This window comes from Leuciscus leuciscus (assembly GCF_965113295.1).
Source record: "Leuciscus leuciscus genome assembly, chromosome: 22".
Taxonomy (NCBI): domain Eukaryota; kingdom Metazoa; phylum Chordata; class Actinopteri; order Cypriniformes; family Leuciscidae; genus Leuciscus; species Leuciscus leuciscus.
The window spans coordinates 15,235,395-15,254,654 of NC_138746.1; the positions used below are offsets into that span (position 1 = coordinate 15,235,395).

At 37.9% G+C, this 19,260-nt stretch overlaps 1 protein-coding gene across 1 annotated transcript in view; it reads left to right on the forward strand.

Moving 5' to 3' along the window:
* slc24a3 (solute carrier family 24 member 3) overlaps nucleotides 1-19,260 on the forward strand; it is a 75,458-nt gene that overhangs the window by 45,433 nt on the left and 10,765 nt on the right. The window contains exons 3-6 of the mRNA XM_082154814.1: nucleotides 13,590-13,666; nucleotides 16,693-16,767; nucleotides 17,195-17,279; nucleotides 17,391-17,494. Coding sequence (XP_082010940.1) covers nucleotides 13,590-13,666; nucleotides 16,693-16,767; nucleotides 17,195-17,279; nucleotides 17,391-17,494 — 341 coding nt within the window. The remainder of the gene's footprint in view (nucleotides 1-13,589; nucleotides 13,667-16,692; nucleotides 16,768-17,194; nucleotides 17,280-17,390; nucleotides 17,495-19,260) is intronic.

Below are 19,260 nucleotides of genomic sequence, written 5' to 3' on the forward strand. Positions count from 1 at the left end.
CATCTATCTCGACGACTGGCTCATTCTAGCTCACTCTCAAGGTCTGTTGTGCGAACACAGGGACCTGGTGCTCAGGCACCTCTGCCATCTGGGGCTTAGGGTCAACTGGGAGACGAGCAAGCTCTCCCCTGTGCAGAGCATCTCTTTTCTTGATATGGAGTTGGACTCTGTCAATAATCTCACCAACGCATCTCACCAACGAGCACGCACAGTCAGTGCTGAATTGTCTGAATATGTTCAGGGGTAAGAAGGGTCCTGCAAAAAGGGTTGGAGTGGAGACTGTCCCCCTCTCCCTTAGGTGTATGTGGCCTCCATTGGAGCACATCACGTTGCAGTTGACTGTAAGTCACTAGGAAAGCACGACCTGGTCATCAGGTGTCTGAGAGGTCAGGCCAGGTTTCCTCCCAGGCCACACCTCATCCCCTCCTGGTCTGCAGAGAGCTCCCTTTGAGCTGCTTGAGTCAGTTGAGCTTAAGATCCTGTCTCTAAAGGCATCTGACGCCAGGCCCTGTACTTGAGTGCATGCCCGCTCGGTCAGCACTTGTACTGGGCTAGATGCTCCATGTGTTGTGATTTCCCCCTTGGTAATCCCATGTGTGTATTCTTCCACTGTACGGTGTCCCTGTCGGTAAATTTGTGTCTTTCTCTGGGCAGATTCTGCTCTGTCCCATCTCTGCACCTGAGAATTTCCATCCCTGTCTAGGCAGGACCTACCGATTTTTTCATATGTAGCACTGCCCCACGAGTAACTCCATTTGTGTATTTCCACATGTTCCTCCCTACGGGTATGATGTGACCTCTGTAGCGTCCCTCTCCATTGGAATAGGTACGCTTCCCCAGCGTTAACAAACACTGGTCATGGATGAAAAAATTGGGAATTGAGAACCGAAGCTCTGTTCCCGTGAAACAACAAATTATGGAACAGCAGCAACGATCGTCCCCATGGTAAGCCCTGTCCTGTCCATCCCATTGGCATGGAGGACAATCATCTGGGCTTACAAGGGGTGATGGGTAGGTTGCAACTAAATGTGAGCAGTTGCCAAAAGGGCATGCTATAGCTTGCCGGCATCTGCATCTCCAACACTCGCAACACGGGGCAGTCATGGCCTAGTGGTTAGGGAGTTGAACTGGTAATCCAAAGGTTGCTGGTTCGATTCCAGAACCGGTGGGAAATGACTGAGGTGCCCTTGAGCAAGGCACCTAACCCCTAATCGGGGGGAGCGGGGAGCGACCCCCTAATCGCTCCCCGAGCGCCACACAAAGGCTGCCCGCTGCTCTGGGTGTGTGTATCCACATTTGCAGTGTGTGTGTGTGTTAACTACTCACTACTCTGCTCCTAATGTGTGTGCATTAACTTGGATGGGTTAAAAGTTTCATTTTTATTCACATTCCAAGTATGGGTTACCATACTTGGCCGTCACGTGTCACTTTCACTTTCATGTAAGTATTAGAAAAAGAGAAAAAAAACAGTTCAGTGGTTGTGGCGCTTTCCATAGGGACCCCATTTGTCAGTCGACATTATGTTGTTCCATGTTGATTCCAGTTCACATGGATACGCAAAAGCAACAAAAAATTCTGTATTAAGAATTTTTAAGGCCAGACAAGTAATTTGGTGAGGTCAATTTGTAAAGAAAGACTACACTTCTGCGCACATACATATTGAAATGCGCATACCTATAGACTGAACACGTAATATGCATGTGCATGCCATCAGCGTTTTCACAGATTTGCGGTCGTGAAGATGATAACGTTTTTCAAAATTGTTCAACGCAAGCACCTTGGAACCTTCTTCAAGGTTTATGTTCTTGAGCCACCAGGCACTCTTGTTGTGCAAATAAGCAGGCCAGAGTGCATTAAGGGTTTTCTGTAAGAACAGTGTCGTGTAAGCCGCCCCTAAGTTAATAACTAATGATCTTTGCAACGGAAGTGAATCTGCATGAATTATTATAATTTTTTGCCCTTTTTGCCTTTAATGAGGATAGGGCAGCTAGGCTGGAAGTGAGGTGGGAGAGAGAGAGGAGGGACGGGAAAATTTAAGAAAAATATAATCTTAATGGTAACACTTTAGTTAACTTAGGTAACTTTAGTTAAGATGAACTAAGAATGAACAATACTTCTACAGCATTTATTAATCTTAGTTCATATTAATTTCAACATTTACTAATACATTACGGATGTTGTTTTTGTTAACATTAGTTAATGCAGGTTGAACTAACATGAACAAACAATGAACAGCTGGATTTTTAACATTAGCAAAGAACATTAGCAAAGATTAATAAATACTGTAACAAATGTATTGCTCATTATTAGTTTGTGTTAGTTAATACATTAACTGATGTTAACAAATGACACCTTATTGTAAAGTGTTACCATAATAATAATAATAATAATAAAAAAATGTACAGTACAAATTTAAAATTACAATCCTAATATTTGTATTTGTTTGTTTGTTTTGTTTTGTTTTCATTCTCAAACATTAAACCATTGAGCTTTTCTTTTGTTAGCAACAAGTTTATAAATGTACCCAGGGCCTAAAACATAGTATTAAAAAAATTGATGTATATTTTGGGATTTATTAAATATTGCATTTAACAGTTAATACATTTTTTTAAGATTTTTTATTGACCTTCAAAAGCACTTTTATTGAGTATTACATGACAGCAAAGGTCATCTAAAATAAATATGTAAAAATAGAGAAAATGAGAATGAACAGTTAAATATCCAATACTGGCCGATATTTGTCCACTATTGACGAATACTAATCGATTAAAAACATTTATAATGCCAGTCGTTAACTAATATGGTACAGATAGATCTGGCATCCCCTAGTAATATCCCTGTAAAAAAAAAAGAAAAAAGATCCTTCAGGAAGTGGTATAATTTTGGTGGGAAAACAACAGCAATAACATTAATAAGTATTAGCAATTTTATGATGCTAGTTGGTAGCCTCACTTTAAAACACTCAGTCCTGTTTGCTATTCGCTAGGCCACGTTTGCTACTCCAGCTCTCAGGAAAATGCAGTTGTCTAAACGAAAGCACTTCGTCCTGATCTGATTTGCAGTCTGGATCAAACAGATTGTATAATGAGGCTTATGATTATAAACCATCTTTGTTTTTCCTTGTCGAGTGTGAGTGTTATTTGGTTTTTCTGGTCACGTTCTATGGCATCCTGATTAAATGCCAGGATTACCATGTGCCCTTTCTTCAGTCCCACTGGCCTACTTTGGTCTTAAACACAGCAGTCCTGTCTTTCCCTCCTATCCTCCTTCAATCCCTCTTTTACTTTCTCTTCTTGTTTCTCTCTCATACATTCCTTCTTGGATCCTGACCTGATCCCTCCACTGTATAATTTATGATTGTTTTATTCCTTGAGACACACGGGTGTGCTGGAGGCCTTTCAGCCATCACACTGAGGTGACTGATGGATGGACTGATCTCCCGACATTAGCACAGAAACTATTTAGATCGACGTAAGCCTCAGTGCTTGATTTAATCATTAAGTGTGGTGCATTTACGTGAAATAAACAAGAAGTAGTGATATGTTAAATACACTGGATTAATATTGTAACATCAAATATAAAATTGCTTTAAAGATGCATTCAGTTGATCTTTAACTATTGTTAGCATCGCTGTTCTTTGCATACTTTAAGTAGCCTACCATACTGCCATCTATCAACATGGTTCAGCATGTTTGAGTTATGTAAATTACACTGATACTAGTGAGTTTTAAAGAGGACTCTACACTTGGGAAGTGTTATATGTATCATCTATGATAATATGGTAATTGTTGTTTTATTGATGCGTTAGCTAACATTATCGAGTAATGTTCAAAAACTCACTGTGCAAAGAAACAAAAACACCTTGAGAGTGCAAGAGTTCACTGCCTAATGTAGCCATGTAGAATGCAATGAGAATGCCTTCAAAATTCGATATATGGGGAATTCTATGTTAAATATTAATTGCAATTGCAAATGTGATAATTTTGTTCGATAAACAAGACGTTTATAGTGTGAGAAAATTCTAGTCAATATTAGCTGTTTTTGCTCTATTTCGCCAACAAAATTTTTTCCAAACAAAGCCACAGACACACAGCTGTTTTGTTGTTGAGTGAGTCTGAATGTTTTAACCGATCAGGTGAGTCAATGATTCAATGGTCCGTTCATAAAGACAGACAACTATTATGAGTACAGGGCCTACAGGCTTCATATCATGTGTGTACACCGTTCAGATGACTCTTCACAAGAACTCAATTCATTTCTTAATGTGTAAAAATTTGTAAGTTAGCACCAAACCACTGAACGCACCTTTACACCTGAACTGTGTAATTTTTGCACCTATAGTGGCACCAACTGGAACTGCACAAGTAATGATTCTTTCCAAAAAGTTTTCCTTAACATTTCATTGTTTGTACAAATAAGTGGTCCTGTACTAAACACTATTGGTTGAGCCAGAAGAAAGGTTCTTGGCAGCCATTTCTGTGTAGACAATTGACATACATCTCCTATCTACTTGAATCTAGAAACGATCAAGTTTACCATATGTTTCAACTTCATGTGTCAAATCAGCAACATTTTCAGGTCTTATAAATTACATAATTTTCAGAGACATAATTTTAGCTCTACAAATCATTTTCAGTCAATAATGTTTTAAAATGATTTTTCCAGCTGTATTCTTATACTCTTTTTTTTATGTAACTCTAATTAATTTCATTCATGTTTAAAGATAAGATCTTCTCTCAGACACCTTTCATACGTTCAGGTCAACCACAACATAGCACGATCTGCTCCAATCTCAGTGTAATTAGATTGGGCCACATCCAGATGTATCTCTGGCCAGCTGGAATAGAGGTCTCTGTCTTTCTCTCTCTCTCTCTCTCTCTCTCTCTCTCTCTCTCTCTCTCTCTCTCTCTCTCTCTCTCTCTCTCTCTCTCTCTCTCACAGTCATTCATGCCATGTGGCGTTCAAATGATGGTGGGTTTGAGAGCTCTCATCTTAGCTACACTTGTCATTTTCTTCAGCTTGCTGTGTTGATGGAAATTGCTGAGACACACACAATCACCACATATTTTCTGCTTGACATCATGCCCTATTGTCAGTTTCTCCATAGTTTTGTACTTAAAGGTGAATGACTAACAAACACTCCCCCCAGTTGCCACTGGTCATACACAAATATTTTAATTTCTAGTATATATACCTTTTGGTATAAAGTGGCAAAAAATATAGAAAGAATTAACAATAAATAATTTATAATAATTAATAACTAAATACTGGTTTTAAAGAAGAAGTGTCAAGTACTCTAACTGCCATAATGGAGACAGCAGTAAACTGATTCATATTTCTTGAAAGCTTGATGGAAATTTGTCTCAGCTTCAGCAAATACACATATTTTGGAAAAGGTTCAAGAGTCTTTGAATCCCTCCCTCTCATCTCCTAAACCACACGGTCATTTTTAAAGCTTTTTTTTCAAATTGTGAACTCCATGGCGTAAGGGTAGACATATTTTAATAATGGAGAAAATACATTGAATATTATTTTCCAGGCTTCCTGCACATATCATCATGCAACAGATTAGAACAGGATTTGAGGAGCTTAGCTGATGGACACATGCTGTCCCCAAACACCCTGCACATACAAACACAGAATCAGCAGAATGGAGGTACAAAGAGGGATGGATTTAGCGGGAAGTTTTAATGCCTCTCACATACTAGTACTTATAAAAGTGTCACATTATCCTTAGTGACTATACTAATGCATTCCAACCTTCATGCATCATTCATGGATAATATGTGCCCCTCCTCCCCAGAGACATCTGACATCTACAGAGAGATTAGTGGCAGAGGTTGGTGGGCTCGGGTCATTGTCATTTTCCCTCTGACCACTCCAGACCACTTCACTCTGGGTGACATCACATAACAATTGTTTAGATTTTGCATCACATTTATGTGAGAAGTTGGGTATCATAAAAGTACCTGCTGAAACAGCAGCTACTTAGTTTGTTTTTGTTGATGCAATAAATCAATAAATCAATGATAATGGATACCAGTGGCTGTAGTGATAATATCATACATGAGAATTTGTATCAGGAATGCAATAGTAGAAACACTAACGGATATCTCTAATGGATGAGTAAAATCAGTCAATTATCAATTTGATACACACATTTATTTTTCATTTATGTTTTATTTAATTTGAAACAGGACATTTCAGGTATCTTGAAAGAAAAAACACAGTACTATAAGTTATACACTGTCATTTCCTTTTCTACTTGTAACAGACATCTGTTCACTACACAGTGTCTTGTAGTGTACATTTGTGCTTTGTTCTTAAAAAGCCTTATCTCATGAGATATATTTAATGATGTATAGGATTAGAATGAATCATTTATACAAGTCTGAATTATATAATATTTGTGCGCTTATGTAAGAAGCACGGATGGGCACCATTTTCCCCCCCTGTGAGTCTGGACCCCAGTTACAGTGCAGGTCAATCCTGCTTGATCCTGCATAGATTTAAAAGTCAGGGATTTTAGAAGGACTCAACGTCTATCATCAAATATGCTTATCCTGGCCCCTGTTTCTTTGGCTATGTGTGTTTGCGTGTAAGAGAGATGTTTTTACTCAAAAACAGTATAATTTGACCGTTGCATGCCTTAAAATCTTCTATCACTTATGTTCTCTACTCTCAACCTTTTTACATAAGCAAGTACAGAACATTGTGTCTTATTTATATTTTGACCTGGTTAGAAAAATCAGCTAGTTTACTTGTGTGTTGAAACATTTCATGTTTACTAGAAAATTCCTGTAATTAAGAACTCTTAGGTGACTATGAATGTTTTATCATGTAAGGAGCCATTAGCAACACAATGTAGCTGTGATTGGTGTACAAGGGAAGAGAACTCAGCTGAAACAATTGCACACTGATGTTAGTGCTGTAATGAAGGGCTTGTGAATAGCTTTAATTGAATCCAGGACTAATTGGTCTCAGTATCTCAGCTGTGTTTCAGGCTGACTGCTGAGAAGACCAGTGTTGTTGGCTTATAATGGTAAGTTTACAGGACAACAGTGTACTAAAAACAGGAAAAAATTTCCTTCGCATTTTTTGCGTACAGACAGCACCATCGTCAAAATGATCCCCGTTTAAAAGAATTACGGAATACTGGATTCTAAGCAACAAAGAAATGGCACAATTTATCAAGACCTTTAAGCAGATAGGAGGGAGAAACACCTCAAATGTGCCGCTATCAAGTATAAGGGGCTTTCCTTGCCATTAAAGGTGCTCTAAGCGATGTTGGGTGACGTCACTTCTTGTTGATGTTCAACGGAGACTAGCTCGACCCTCCCTCCTCCTCATCCCCTCCCCCCTCCCCTCCCTCCCACCATTTAGAAAAAACAAACTGTATTTACCCACCTGTCCAGCAAAAACAAAGCCACCTGAATGTCGGATTGGAAGCCCTTCTGCCGGCGGAGTTCTCGCTACCTTTTGAACGCTTTTCCGATGTAAATTCAGGACTTTGCGCGTTCCTTCTCCTTTACCCTATTCTTTGTTATTTGTTCATTGCAACGTCGTCTCTTTGGTTGTGTGTCGGCCATATCAACATATCAAGCATCATTCTCTAGAATATAAATTTTTAACGTTAGTCATTGTTGTTGTCTAGGACATCTCTCCTCTAGCCAACTTCCCGATTCATGCTTCTCTCTCCTCCACTCCCCACACCCCCCTTCATGTGCTGGCGCACTAACCCCCCAACCCCCACCACCAAATCATTCTTGTTGGTTATTGGCTGGAGCACTGTTTGTTATGTTTCGTGGTCCAGGCTGGGCCAGTTTGTTTTTCTTGTCGTTTGTGTAGCCTGAGCTGTCCACAGAGACCGCGTTTTTTTACAGTGTGTTCAGGGGACAGGCAGCTAGCGGATAGTGAGGAGATGTTTGCTGTATGTGACAAAAAAATTTTTGGCCTAAAAAACGTGTGACATCGCTTAGAGCACCTTTGCTTGAAAAAAACACTCCTGCGTCTCCTTCGAGTTATACAGTTAATGGAAACGCCGTCATTTCGCAATAGTTTTTGATGACATTTAGAAAATATCACAAAATGATATATGCATTTTTATTTTTATTTTTACTGGGTTTTAAATGAGTCAGTTATTGCATTAGCTTAAGTTTTCTTTACGTTACTCAACCTTTACGTAATTCCACATCAACGAATAATTCTTTATCCATAGGCCTGTCCAAACTGGACAATGCTGTTTGAGGACATGCACTGGGATTAGGCTATGCGTTTCCAGCCATGTTTAAGTGCAAATTACGGAATTTACATTATAAAATGGGTGGAAGGCAACTGATGTAATCTATGGGAAAACAGGATTTAAGGCTCTGCATGACAATTAAAGCAGCTTTATAGAGGAAAATCACTTAAGAGGCAGAACTTTTTCATGGAATCTGTCAACGACTCAGCATCTGCTCCAAAGTTATGTCACCAGCAACAGTCATTGTGCTGCATTTCATATTGAAGTGATCTCAAAAAAATCCCAGTAAATGCTTGCACTCCATAGGGTTAACCATAAGCATGTCATGGTTAAACTCCAGGGTAAAATATGGACATTGTAGGGATGTTTAAAAAAAAACAGGAGTGGATTTTTAGGAAATTGAGTGTTACTTTGAAAAGTGATGCCTCAGACTGCAAGACAGTAGAATTTAAATCATGAAAATCATGACAGATAAGAAAAAATATACAGTGGAAAGAAACAAACATACTGTAACATGAGGTTGTTATTACTTTTTAAAAGAGCCTCTCATTGAAAATGTATTATTTTTTATTTAGTAAAGATTTTATCTTTAATGAAAGTTGGTCCTCAGTGCAGGTTCTGATTGTGTAAGAAGCCTCAAGTGCTTTATATGTCATATGCTCTTGTTATCAAAGTCTAGCTCAGTCGCTAAGTGAATCAGTTGTTTGACTTTGATGATGGAAAGTGCGATATCTTTAGAGCTCCCTTAGGAAATTTGTTTTAAACCACACACACATTATAATGCCAGAGACAGCATATGAAATCCCCAGAAGGGTTTCTGTAGTAATCATCAAACATAAATAATGAGGAGCAAAACAATATGTCTCCTCAGTGCTATGTTTTATTTAGGAAGTTAAACTGTATTTTGTGTGTATTTTCTATTTTCTCGACAATTATTATAATGAAAATACCTGTCAGGACTTGCCTTAATCAAGATTTACTCCAGATTGTCTTTCTATTTGGCTTACCTGGGCCAAAGTCTGTCTGTCTGTCTGTCTGTCTCTGTTTGTCTGTCTGTCTATAGTAGTTATACAGTAGGCCTATATGCAGTGTTTATGCATTTCAATTTGCATGTAGTTTTATATGTGCATATGTGGTTTTTATTCGGGTAGATTTCACCTCTTTGATCATCTGTTTACCTGCATTAACTGTATAATTGCATCTGTACGGTATGTGTAAGTGTACAAGCCACAAAATAACAACATATTCACCACCCAAATCTTCGGCCCCTTTAGGAGGGAGACATTCTCTAGTTACTGTTTGTCTTGACAACGGAAGCACTTTAATTTCATCAATTAGATTTAATTGACAACAGATGCTGCCTTCCTGTTGATTGGAATTACAGAGGTCTGACACTCTCAGTTAAGCTGTTATGTCTGACTGACAGCTACTCCACGACTGTATCTGTGTCCGACACCTCTGGCAGCTGCCTCACTGTCCAGTCACTCTATAACTAAACAGGCTGTGTTTTGTCTCTTAAGGAAACTGGTTTCAATCTGGCTTCCAGGCCACAAAAAGTCATGTCTAATGATGATATAATGCTTTGGTTATACTATATGCATGTATGCATACCATTCAAAAGTTTGGAGTCTGTAAGATTTTTGTAATGATTTTGAAAGAAGTGTCTTATGCTCAAGGCTGCAATTATTTATTCAAAAAAATACAAAATTATTGTGAAATATTATTAGAATTGAAATAAATGCCTTCTATTTTAATATATTTTAAAATATTATTTATTTCTATAATAGCAAAGCTGAATTTTCATCATCATTACTCCAGTCTTCAGTGTCACATGATCCTTCAGAAATAATTATAATATGATGATTTGGTGCTAAAGAAACATTTGTTGAACAATGTTGAAAACAGTTTGACTGCTTAATATTTTTGTGGAGGATTTTTTTCAGGATTCTTTGAGCAGAAAGTAAAAAAAAACAGCATTTATTTGAAATAGAACTCTTTTTTACATTATAAATGTATTTACTGTCACTTTTGATCAATTTAATACATCCTTGCTGAATAAAAGTATTACATTTCTTTAAAAAATCTTACTCTGCCCAAAACTATATATAATATTCATTAAAAACCTTTACCAATTATTTTATGACTTTCAACTTCTATCGCATCACCATTTCTGTTCTTTCCATTCACCCTGAAGACATCTTAGTGGATGTCTTAGAGAATGTTACCTTGTACCTTGTCTTCCTACCCTTGTATACTCTGCTAAGAGCCTTTGAAGAAGACTTATGTAAACAGCTCAAAGCTCACAAAATGCACTGAAGGGAATTTGGCTGTGTACGACTATCTCATGTCCTCATGTGGAGTTGGGCCGTTCTCAGAGGAGGAGCAGGGGGTCGGTGCTGACAGCGGTTAATGTATGTGGACAGTCTTCATGTCCTTCCTGCTGGCCATTAGTCTCCTGGTCCTCTGGAGGAGGAGGTTGTGCAAGGTCCTAATCCTGCTGAGAATAATCCCTGTCCTTCTCTATCCTACGTTTCCGGGCGATTTTAGTCTTTTCTCACTAGCTTGGAATGTTCTTGTCTAATTCTTGCTTGCAGTCTGGGAGAGGAACCAAGGCCTCGTCCGTTTGTTTTAACTGTTGCCAGTGTACAATAAGAGATTTTGAATTCATTTCTGTTTGTTTGGCTCCTCCGTAATTACAGAAGGGACATTTCTGCTGACCCTTTCAACTTTGCCAAGTTCATCTTTCTGTTGCTGTTGTTGTGTGTTTTTTAATTGATCCACTCGCTAGTACTGGCTATTGTTTATTGCTGCTTTATTCATTGGCGCTGTAATTGAAATTAGATTAATCAGGATCTCTTTTGAAAGGGAACGCTCTGCGATGGGACCAGAACCAAGAGGCTGTGACTGTCTAATGAAGGCCACACCAACAATGAAACCCATGTGAACCATGAGCACCAGAGCAGATCTGTTGTTCCTGGGATAAAAATAGGCAGCTGACTCTTGGTCCAACTTTTTACTCATCTGTTTGTCATCAAGAAGCATTTTGTCTCAAGTGAAGCACTGTTTTTGTGGGTGAAATGAGCAATAGAAGACTGACAATGAGACTCAGAGGTCATAGAGTGAGGGTCAGTCTCTATTTTCACACACTTCAGGGACGGTTTCAGGGACAATGAGTGTAATTATGAAGGATTTGTTGTGTCATTACTATAACATAAGAACCAGGTGACAGGCTCTTGTTATGCTAGTGGGCGGTAAAGCATTTTTTTTATGAGTACTTTTGGGTTGTTTGAGTTCACCTCTGTTGTGTTTAGGGCATTGGGGGCATTGTGAAGCCTGCTGACGCATTCAACCTCCCCGGTGATCTGGGAGGGAATGTCACTGCACAATGCGCAGCCATGGACACGCACAAACACCCTTGCAGATATTACAGCCGTGTTATACTAATAGAGTTATTGTTGATCTTTATACAAAACTGTGAACTGGCTTGTAGTTTGTATACGGTACTTTGCTCACAAAGTGGCGGCACAAGAGAGTAACATTACATCTGTGCAAAGCGGAATATAAATATATTTTAATATGAAGGAAACTTTTTACCTGCTTTCTTTACTGCTACTTTTTAAATGCCTTTTGGTACATATTTTTGCCCCAGACCTAGACATTCAATCATAAAATATTATATTTTACATCATAACTGTCCCTCAGTTGTGGGTTCATTTCTATTATGACCAACAATTTTGCCAACAGAAAGTTAATGTACTGGGACACCAAAATATGAGATGTGTTGTGTGATGAAAATAAAGAAAAATGCAAGGTCAACATCACTTGTGAATAAAATTCTGATTTTGCATAATTTCCAATCTGTAATTTTGACACTTCATTCAAATATTACAATTATGTGAAATATGAATATGTGAAAATTGTTTTCAGACAATTTACTTTCTAAAGGTCCTCTGGGCCAAATGTACCCATACATGGAAATAAAAAATTTAAATTACTTGAAAAACATAAAACGTGTTTTTACAGACGTAAAAAGACTTTCTTTCTAACAATTCTGGGGGGGAAACAGTGTGAGAGGATCAGACAAGCAATTTATTTTAGTTTCTCTACATACTCTCTGTCTTTCAGTCAGTCATGATAAGTGACAGACATTCCGACATTACACATATTCTGAGATATTTGTCTGTCAGTATTGAAATAAATCAGGTTTCAAATTTGTACAAAGAGATGAGGCTTTTCCCCGAATGGAATGAAGCCGGTCTCTGGGGTTTCAACGCTTTTCAATCAGGCCTGTAGTATCTTGGATGCTGACGTCATGGCAACGGGCTGTGTAGGAAAGAGCACAATTGCAACACTTTATAGAGAGCTCAAGGCTGACTTTGACACTCCCACCATCTTAGAGCATGTAAAACTGAATCCAGGCAAATAAGTGGCCACTCTCACTGACCCGATTCTGTCGGCAGGCTGCAGGCTTATCAATGGAACTGGCCAGGTGTCACGCTGTGTCAGTGAATAGCTTGTTAACAGAGCAGCGATGGACTGGGAGCAGCAGTAATGCCGTCAGAACTGCAAGAAAAGCTCCTGAAAATCACACCAATGCCTCAGTCATATAGTTGTCAATTCTCTCTGAAGCTCAATGAATGACGTCTAATAAAGTAATTTTGTTGTTCTGAGTGATCAGAGTAAAAAAAATTATCTGTATTGGTGAATAATTAAATAATTTTGTTCTTTTTTTTACTCTTAAAAGGATAAATCACCCAAAATGTTACACTATGTCATTATTTACTCACCCTCATATGTTTTGAAACCTGTATTTTTTCATTGGATACAAAAGTTAGGCAGAATGTCCAAGGTGCTCTTTTCCATACAATGAAAGCAAATGGTGACCACGGCTGTCAAGCTATATTTTCCAGGTAAGATATTTAGTCTGTTGCTTGCAAATCATATATGGCGTCAAAATACTCAAAATATAGTTGCTTGGTGTTTTTTTTGTCCTTTTTGGAGCTTGACAGCTTTGGTCCCAATCACTTTCATTGGATGGAAGAGGGAAGCTCAGACATTTCTGTGAAATATCTCCTTTTGTGTTCCACATTTAAGAGTTTGAATATTTTTGTGATCTATACCTTTAAGAGAGACAAAAGTAGGCTATATGACAGCACATTATACATACGCTGTAATTAGTATGTGATTGAAAGAATTGACTATTTTTTCTCTGGAGTGATCCATATTCTTAATTGCATGATGTACTGTATAATGACAGGGTAGACTCTCTGAGACACATGTGCGTTGCTCTATGATTTATACTTGGACTATTCATGTAGCTCAATGTGTGTTTGTGTGTTTTTGGCAGGTATACACGAGTTCCCTGATGATCTTTTCACCAACCAGGAGCGAATGGAGGGGGCCGTAGCCTTGCATGTTCTGTTTGTAAGTATCTCTACCATCTGCTTTTTCTTTACAGCATTTGATAAAATAGTTTGAATGCCTTATTCTAGCTGAAATCTATAAAATTACATGAACACTTGAAGTCACAAGACTGTGTGTTCCATTCAAGAGTCAGGGGCTCAGGGCAATCTCTGACCTTACCTCTACTATTTGTTACAATGACTGCAAATGATTTTACAAGTGACTTACTCATTGGTACACGTGAGTGAATTGATTATGTGTATTTTCAGGTTATATTACCTCACTCGAATAGAGGTGTTCAAGCAGAGAAGGGTTTGTACAACTTAAATTGTTGTTGTGAGAGCTTTATTAACCAGTGCAACAAATCAACTCAAATCAAATCAGTTGTCACGTTCAGATATATGATCTAGAACTTGATGAAGCCTGTACTCATTTCAAGAGTTTTATTTCAGTTGGCATGCTTTACTTCTTACATGAAATACTGTTTACTACAGTGATATAGAGTGCATATAGAGAGTGGAATGGGTTTTATTGTCTGGCAGTCTATGCCTGATGACACAATCATTTGTTTACAATAATACACAATAGAGTTCCCTCTGCCAACAGTATTTCCTATAGTGTCTGTTCTTTTATGGATTGTTTTGAGTGTTCTCTGGAGGCATAAAAAGGAGCCAATTGGAATAGCACTAAAAGTTGTAAGCATTGTAAGCTGGGTGGCTGTTTTGAGTCATGACTCAATAGAATAGTTTTTCATTGAAGTGTGTTTCATTGAAAAACTACCAGCCCTACTCTACGGCCAAATAAACACATATACATATTTTTTCATATTCCTGAAGCAATTATCCTGTCTCTTAGAAATGAAAATAGCTTTAGCTTTTGTTGTTTTTGAGAAACTGAGAAATAAATGAAAATTGTTTTGTGGTAACTGACATCATGCAACAACAAGTGAGCATAACTTATATTGAACCTGGAATGTGAAATATTACAGGAATGAGTGCTCTCTAAATAAATCCACTGCAGTTGGTTTTAATTAAATAAATCGAGTTGTTTTGTTCCACCACCATAATCGTAAGCCATCACAGGGACATCATGCATCAGGCCTTTCTGCCTCCGTAGGCCATGTCTGAGCAACATTTAAGTGAAGCATACCATGTGAAGCAGGTACTGATGCAGTACTGTGTGTTCCCGCTGAAATCCCTTGCAGGGTTGGTTTGACACTGCCATTGTTGTGCATTGTTTAGATAGTTGCCCATGTAAGCAGAGACTGAGTGGATGGTAAAAGCCGCAGCGAAAACCCTCTAAGACTCCCTCCGGCTGTTTACATGTTTTATTTATCTTTAGGGGCTTCAGTCGCCCAGCTCTGCCTTGTCAGAAGGTCAAGAATAAATGGAAGGGGAGGGAATGAGAGTAGAGGGGACAGAGATTATATAATTGGCACAAAGTGCGAGCATGGCAGCGTGGCGGCTGAATTAGATGCACTGATTGGCAAAGTCTTGGCGGGAAACAGTTGGCAAACAGGTCCCAGGGGTGAATGGGAGCTTGCTTTGATAGGACATTGTGTGCTTGCATCCATGTGTATGTATGGGAATGTTAGTTCTGCGTGAACCCATGCTTATTTAACATACAAAAATTATATAATTATTTAGTTAGGAAGTTTTGTTTTGTTTATGTCATAATCACTAGCATTAGCAGTGTTTTTGGATTTATCGTTTATGCATTTGGCAAATGCTTTTATCCCAAAGAGATGTATTTAACTTATAAGGTATACAGTATACATTTCTATAAGTTTTTGCTTTCTCTGGGAGACGAATCCATGACCTTGGCATTGCTGGCACCATGCTCTACAGCAATAGGAATGTTCATGTTTTTAGTATGTTGGTAGGTAAATGCAAACGTACGCATGCATATGTGTTTTACATGTAGAGGGACAATGACATCTGCGATTCACACCCATCTGACCACAGCAGATGTTGGAGCAACTAATCCCCACACACAGCTTTTTTTATGCAAAACATGTTCGAATGTAGGGGAAAAAACATCATGTTCATCCCTATTGAGTATGAGACAAATACATTTTGAACCCCCTCACTCTGTAAAGGGCACAAGCTTCCATCAGTGCCTTTCTGTCATCGGGACACTTTCTAAGAAAAGGTCTGAATAGTCCCAGTAGACGGCCGTCCCACTGGAGGGCAGATTGCTCTGAGAATAACAGAGTTTAATGGCGTTGACACTCGTGTACTCAAATGTGCCTGCACGCAAGAATTTCGCTTTGCACAAATTTCATGCGCTCCCTGCAGTCCCTGCTTTCTCTTTTTTTACCTTCTTATATAATGTGAACTTACAGAGGCTTCATCAGATGTAGCAATCTGATTAAAGGTGATATTTCTGCACTATTTCTAGATTATTATGATTTTCTCACCTGTCTTTCCGAATGCATATGACTTTCTTTCTTCTGTAGACACACTAAAGGTAAAGTTTTGGATATAATATCCTGACTGCTCTTTCCTGTATAGTGCAGTGGTTCTCAACCATTTCGACTCCAGGCCCCTGTTGTCCACAACAATAATCAAAGCCCCCATGACTTTTACATTTTTAAAAACGTTTTGTACTCAAAATGTTGACCCCTTAAAATATTTTACATTTTAGCATAACTAGAAACATTTATATTCATTTAAAAAATGCCCAGTTTTGTGATTTTATTCATTTACATGATTTTCCCAGGTCTAATAAGGTCTAATCAGAACAATGCTTGTTTTGCCTTATCGTGAGCAATCTTGAGGCCCCCTTGGAAGTTTTCTGAGGCCTCTTAGTGGGCCCCAGAACTCTGGTTGAGAACCAATGGTATAATGAAAGTGAACGAACAAGGTCTGTCAAGCTTCAAAATCACAAAAAGCACCATAATATAATCATAAAAGTGGTAGCTGCAATAGCTGATTTTGGAACAGACCATAGTTTAGTTTCTGGACTTTCAAAAGGAAGGTTTGAGCTTGAAGTGGAAAGTTTTTTTGTTTGAGTTCACTTTGTCATTTTGTGTTCTCTCTCTAAAGGCCATGTATATGTTTTACGCACTGGCACTGGTGTGTGATGACTACTTTGTGCCCTCTCTGGAGAAGATCTGTGAGGTACGACATTCATTCATGTCTTAGCTAGTGTTCTACAACTGGTAAATCTTTTAAAGCATTTTTAAAGGTGAGATGTGTAATTTTTATTAAAAATATTTTCTCTTGTCCCGGTTTAAGTTTGTTTTTATTTTTTTATTTAAAAAATAAGTTTTTAATATTTTTTAAATATATTAATTAAATAATTTTTTTAAATGTGTATCTGTTTAAGCTATTTAAAAAAATATATATATATATATATATATATATATATATATATATGATTTACATATTTCTATATTCTGAACAATGGCAGATGGATTGTTCAGGAAAATGAACAAGTTCAGGAAAATATTTCAGATTAGTCTGTATTGTTGCCATTCTGTTTGGTTCAAATCACTCTTTTCATCTTTCGTGCCTCTCTTTCTGTCTGTGTGTGAACGTGTTGTAGCGCTTCCAACTCAGTGAGGATGTAGCAGGAGCCACGTTCATGGCTGCAGGAAGTTCAGCCCCTGAACTCTTCACCTCAGTCATAGGTAAACATCTGGCTTATCCGAACACCGCCTGCCTTTGAAAAACAGTACCTCTCACATTTGAACATAGACCTTTACATGCCCTCTGTAAGCAACCTTGTCTTCTCTGTGCAGGTGTATTTATCACCAAAGGAGATGTGGGAGTGGGCACAATCGTGGGCTCTGCTGTCTTCAATATCCTCTGCATCATCGGAGTGTGTGGGATCTTTACTGCACAGGTGCTCATTACTTTGCACATGACCCAAAAGCTGTTTTAGTTAATGTTTCAAACTAAATGAAATTAAAAATTAAAAAGAGTGTTATTTTTGTATGTAGCTTTGGGAAATCCAAGTCATATTAGTGAATCGTTCCAGGCAGTTTGTGTAAAAGAACTAGTTCTAACAGTTCACTGATTCACTTTGGTTTTAGCACAAATGTCCCTGCGCCTTCTTGCTTGTAGCAAAATATTTAGTAAAATGCTAGCGTTCATCACTATGTTTTTTAATTAATTATATGAATTAGGTTTCTTTAGTATACATTTATCTTTTGAACCCAAATTTGAAAACTGTATTATATAACGTTATAGTTATATTCAAGGTACTGTATATAACAGTACCTTAAATATAACAGCATGCTTCCCCAAACCTGTTTACATTTTTAATACAGTGTCTACACATTGCCAGTAAGACATTATTTTCCTTTAGACAGTCGACACAAATGTACTGAGCAAGCATTATGAATTCTCAGCATCTGTGAGAGGTCAACTTAGAGATGAATGAGGTGGCCTGTGCATCTCCCCTCTAAACCTCTGCCCTAAAAAAAAGCCATTGCTTAGTGCAGACTGACAGTGAGAAGTGAGCAGACTATTCTCAGGGGTCACTGAGAGTAGCTGATGAGGTCAGTCATGTTAGCTGTGGAGTTGCTTCTTTTTTTTCCATCCTGTCCGCTGCTTTCCACTTCATTCAGTCATTCACACTGCTTCGGTTTAACCTCCTGAGACCCTTACTATGTTAAAGAAAAAAGGATATGAGGTTATATCTCTCTTTGCATTAGCATGGGAAACGGCTTAATAGTTTTTTCCTCTCCCAGTCTTTCTTCAGTCACCATCTGGCAGTGGAATAGTGGCATTCTGGGTAGTCTGATAGACCTCAGAATAGTGTCCCCACGCATATGCATACAAACAGGGTTAGAAATTAACACCCGCCAAATGCGGGTAAAAATCAGCTTTGGCGGGTAACGCTGTCACTTGCCAATTTGTCGTGTTAATTATTATGTTTGGTCACTTTGCTGGGGAAATTTGTGTAAGACAAATCTGCGTAGATTTAGCGCAAATACTTGAGTCATCATGATATACTAAATACAGCGTATTGCGCAGAATCTGTGCATATCTGGCTTATTTGAACATACTACGCAAAACTACGCAACAAATAATGGCACGCATGTTCATTTGCATTGAAGCAATAGTGAAGATTAAAAAGTAGGGAGGAGAATAAGAAATTAATGTAGGCTATGAAATCCAAATCCAAATATATATATAAGAAAAAGGGGATCGATAGATAGATAGATAGATAGATAGATAGATAGATAGATAGATAGATAGATAGATAGATAGATAGATAGATAGATAGATAGATAGATAGATAGATAGATAGATCTTTTTTTTGGCTTGTAGAAATTCTGAATGGCTGGTAAATAAAATTAAAAAAATTAAAACCCTGCATACAAACAATTATATTTCTTCTTACCCTCTTTTCCAATATTTAACAAACATTAATACTAATTAACTATATTAATTGACAGCAAATTTATTTTGTAAACAACTATTTATTTGAAACATTTAATTTTAACATAATATATAACTAATTAGTTTCGTGTCCAATTCACACTATTAACTAGTTGCTTATTAGCATGTATATTACTAGGATATTGGCTGTTTATCAGTACTTATAAAGCACATATTAATGGCTTATTCTGCATGACCATATTCTATATCCTTACCCAATAC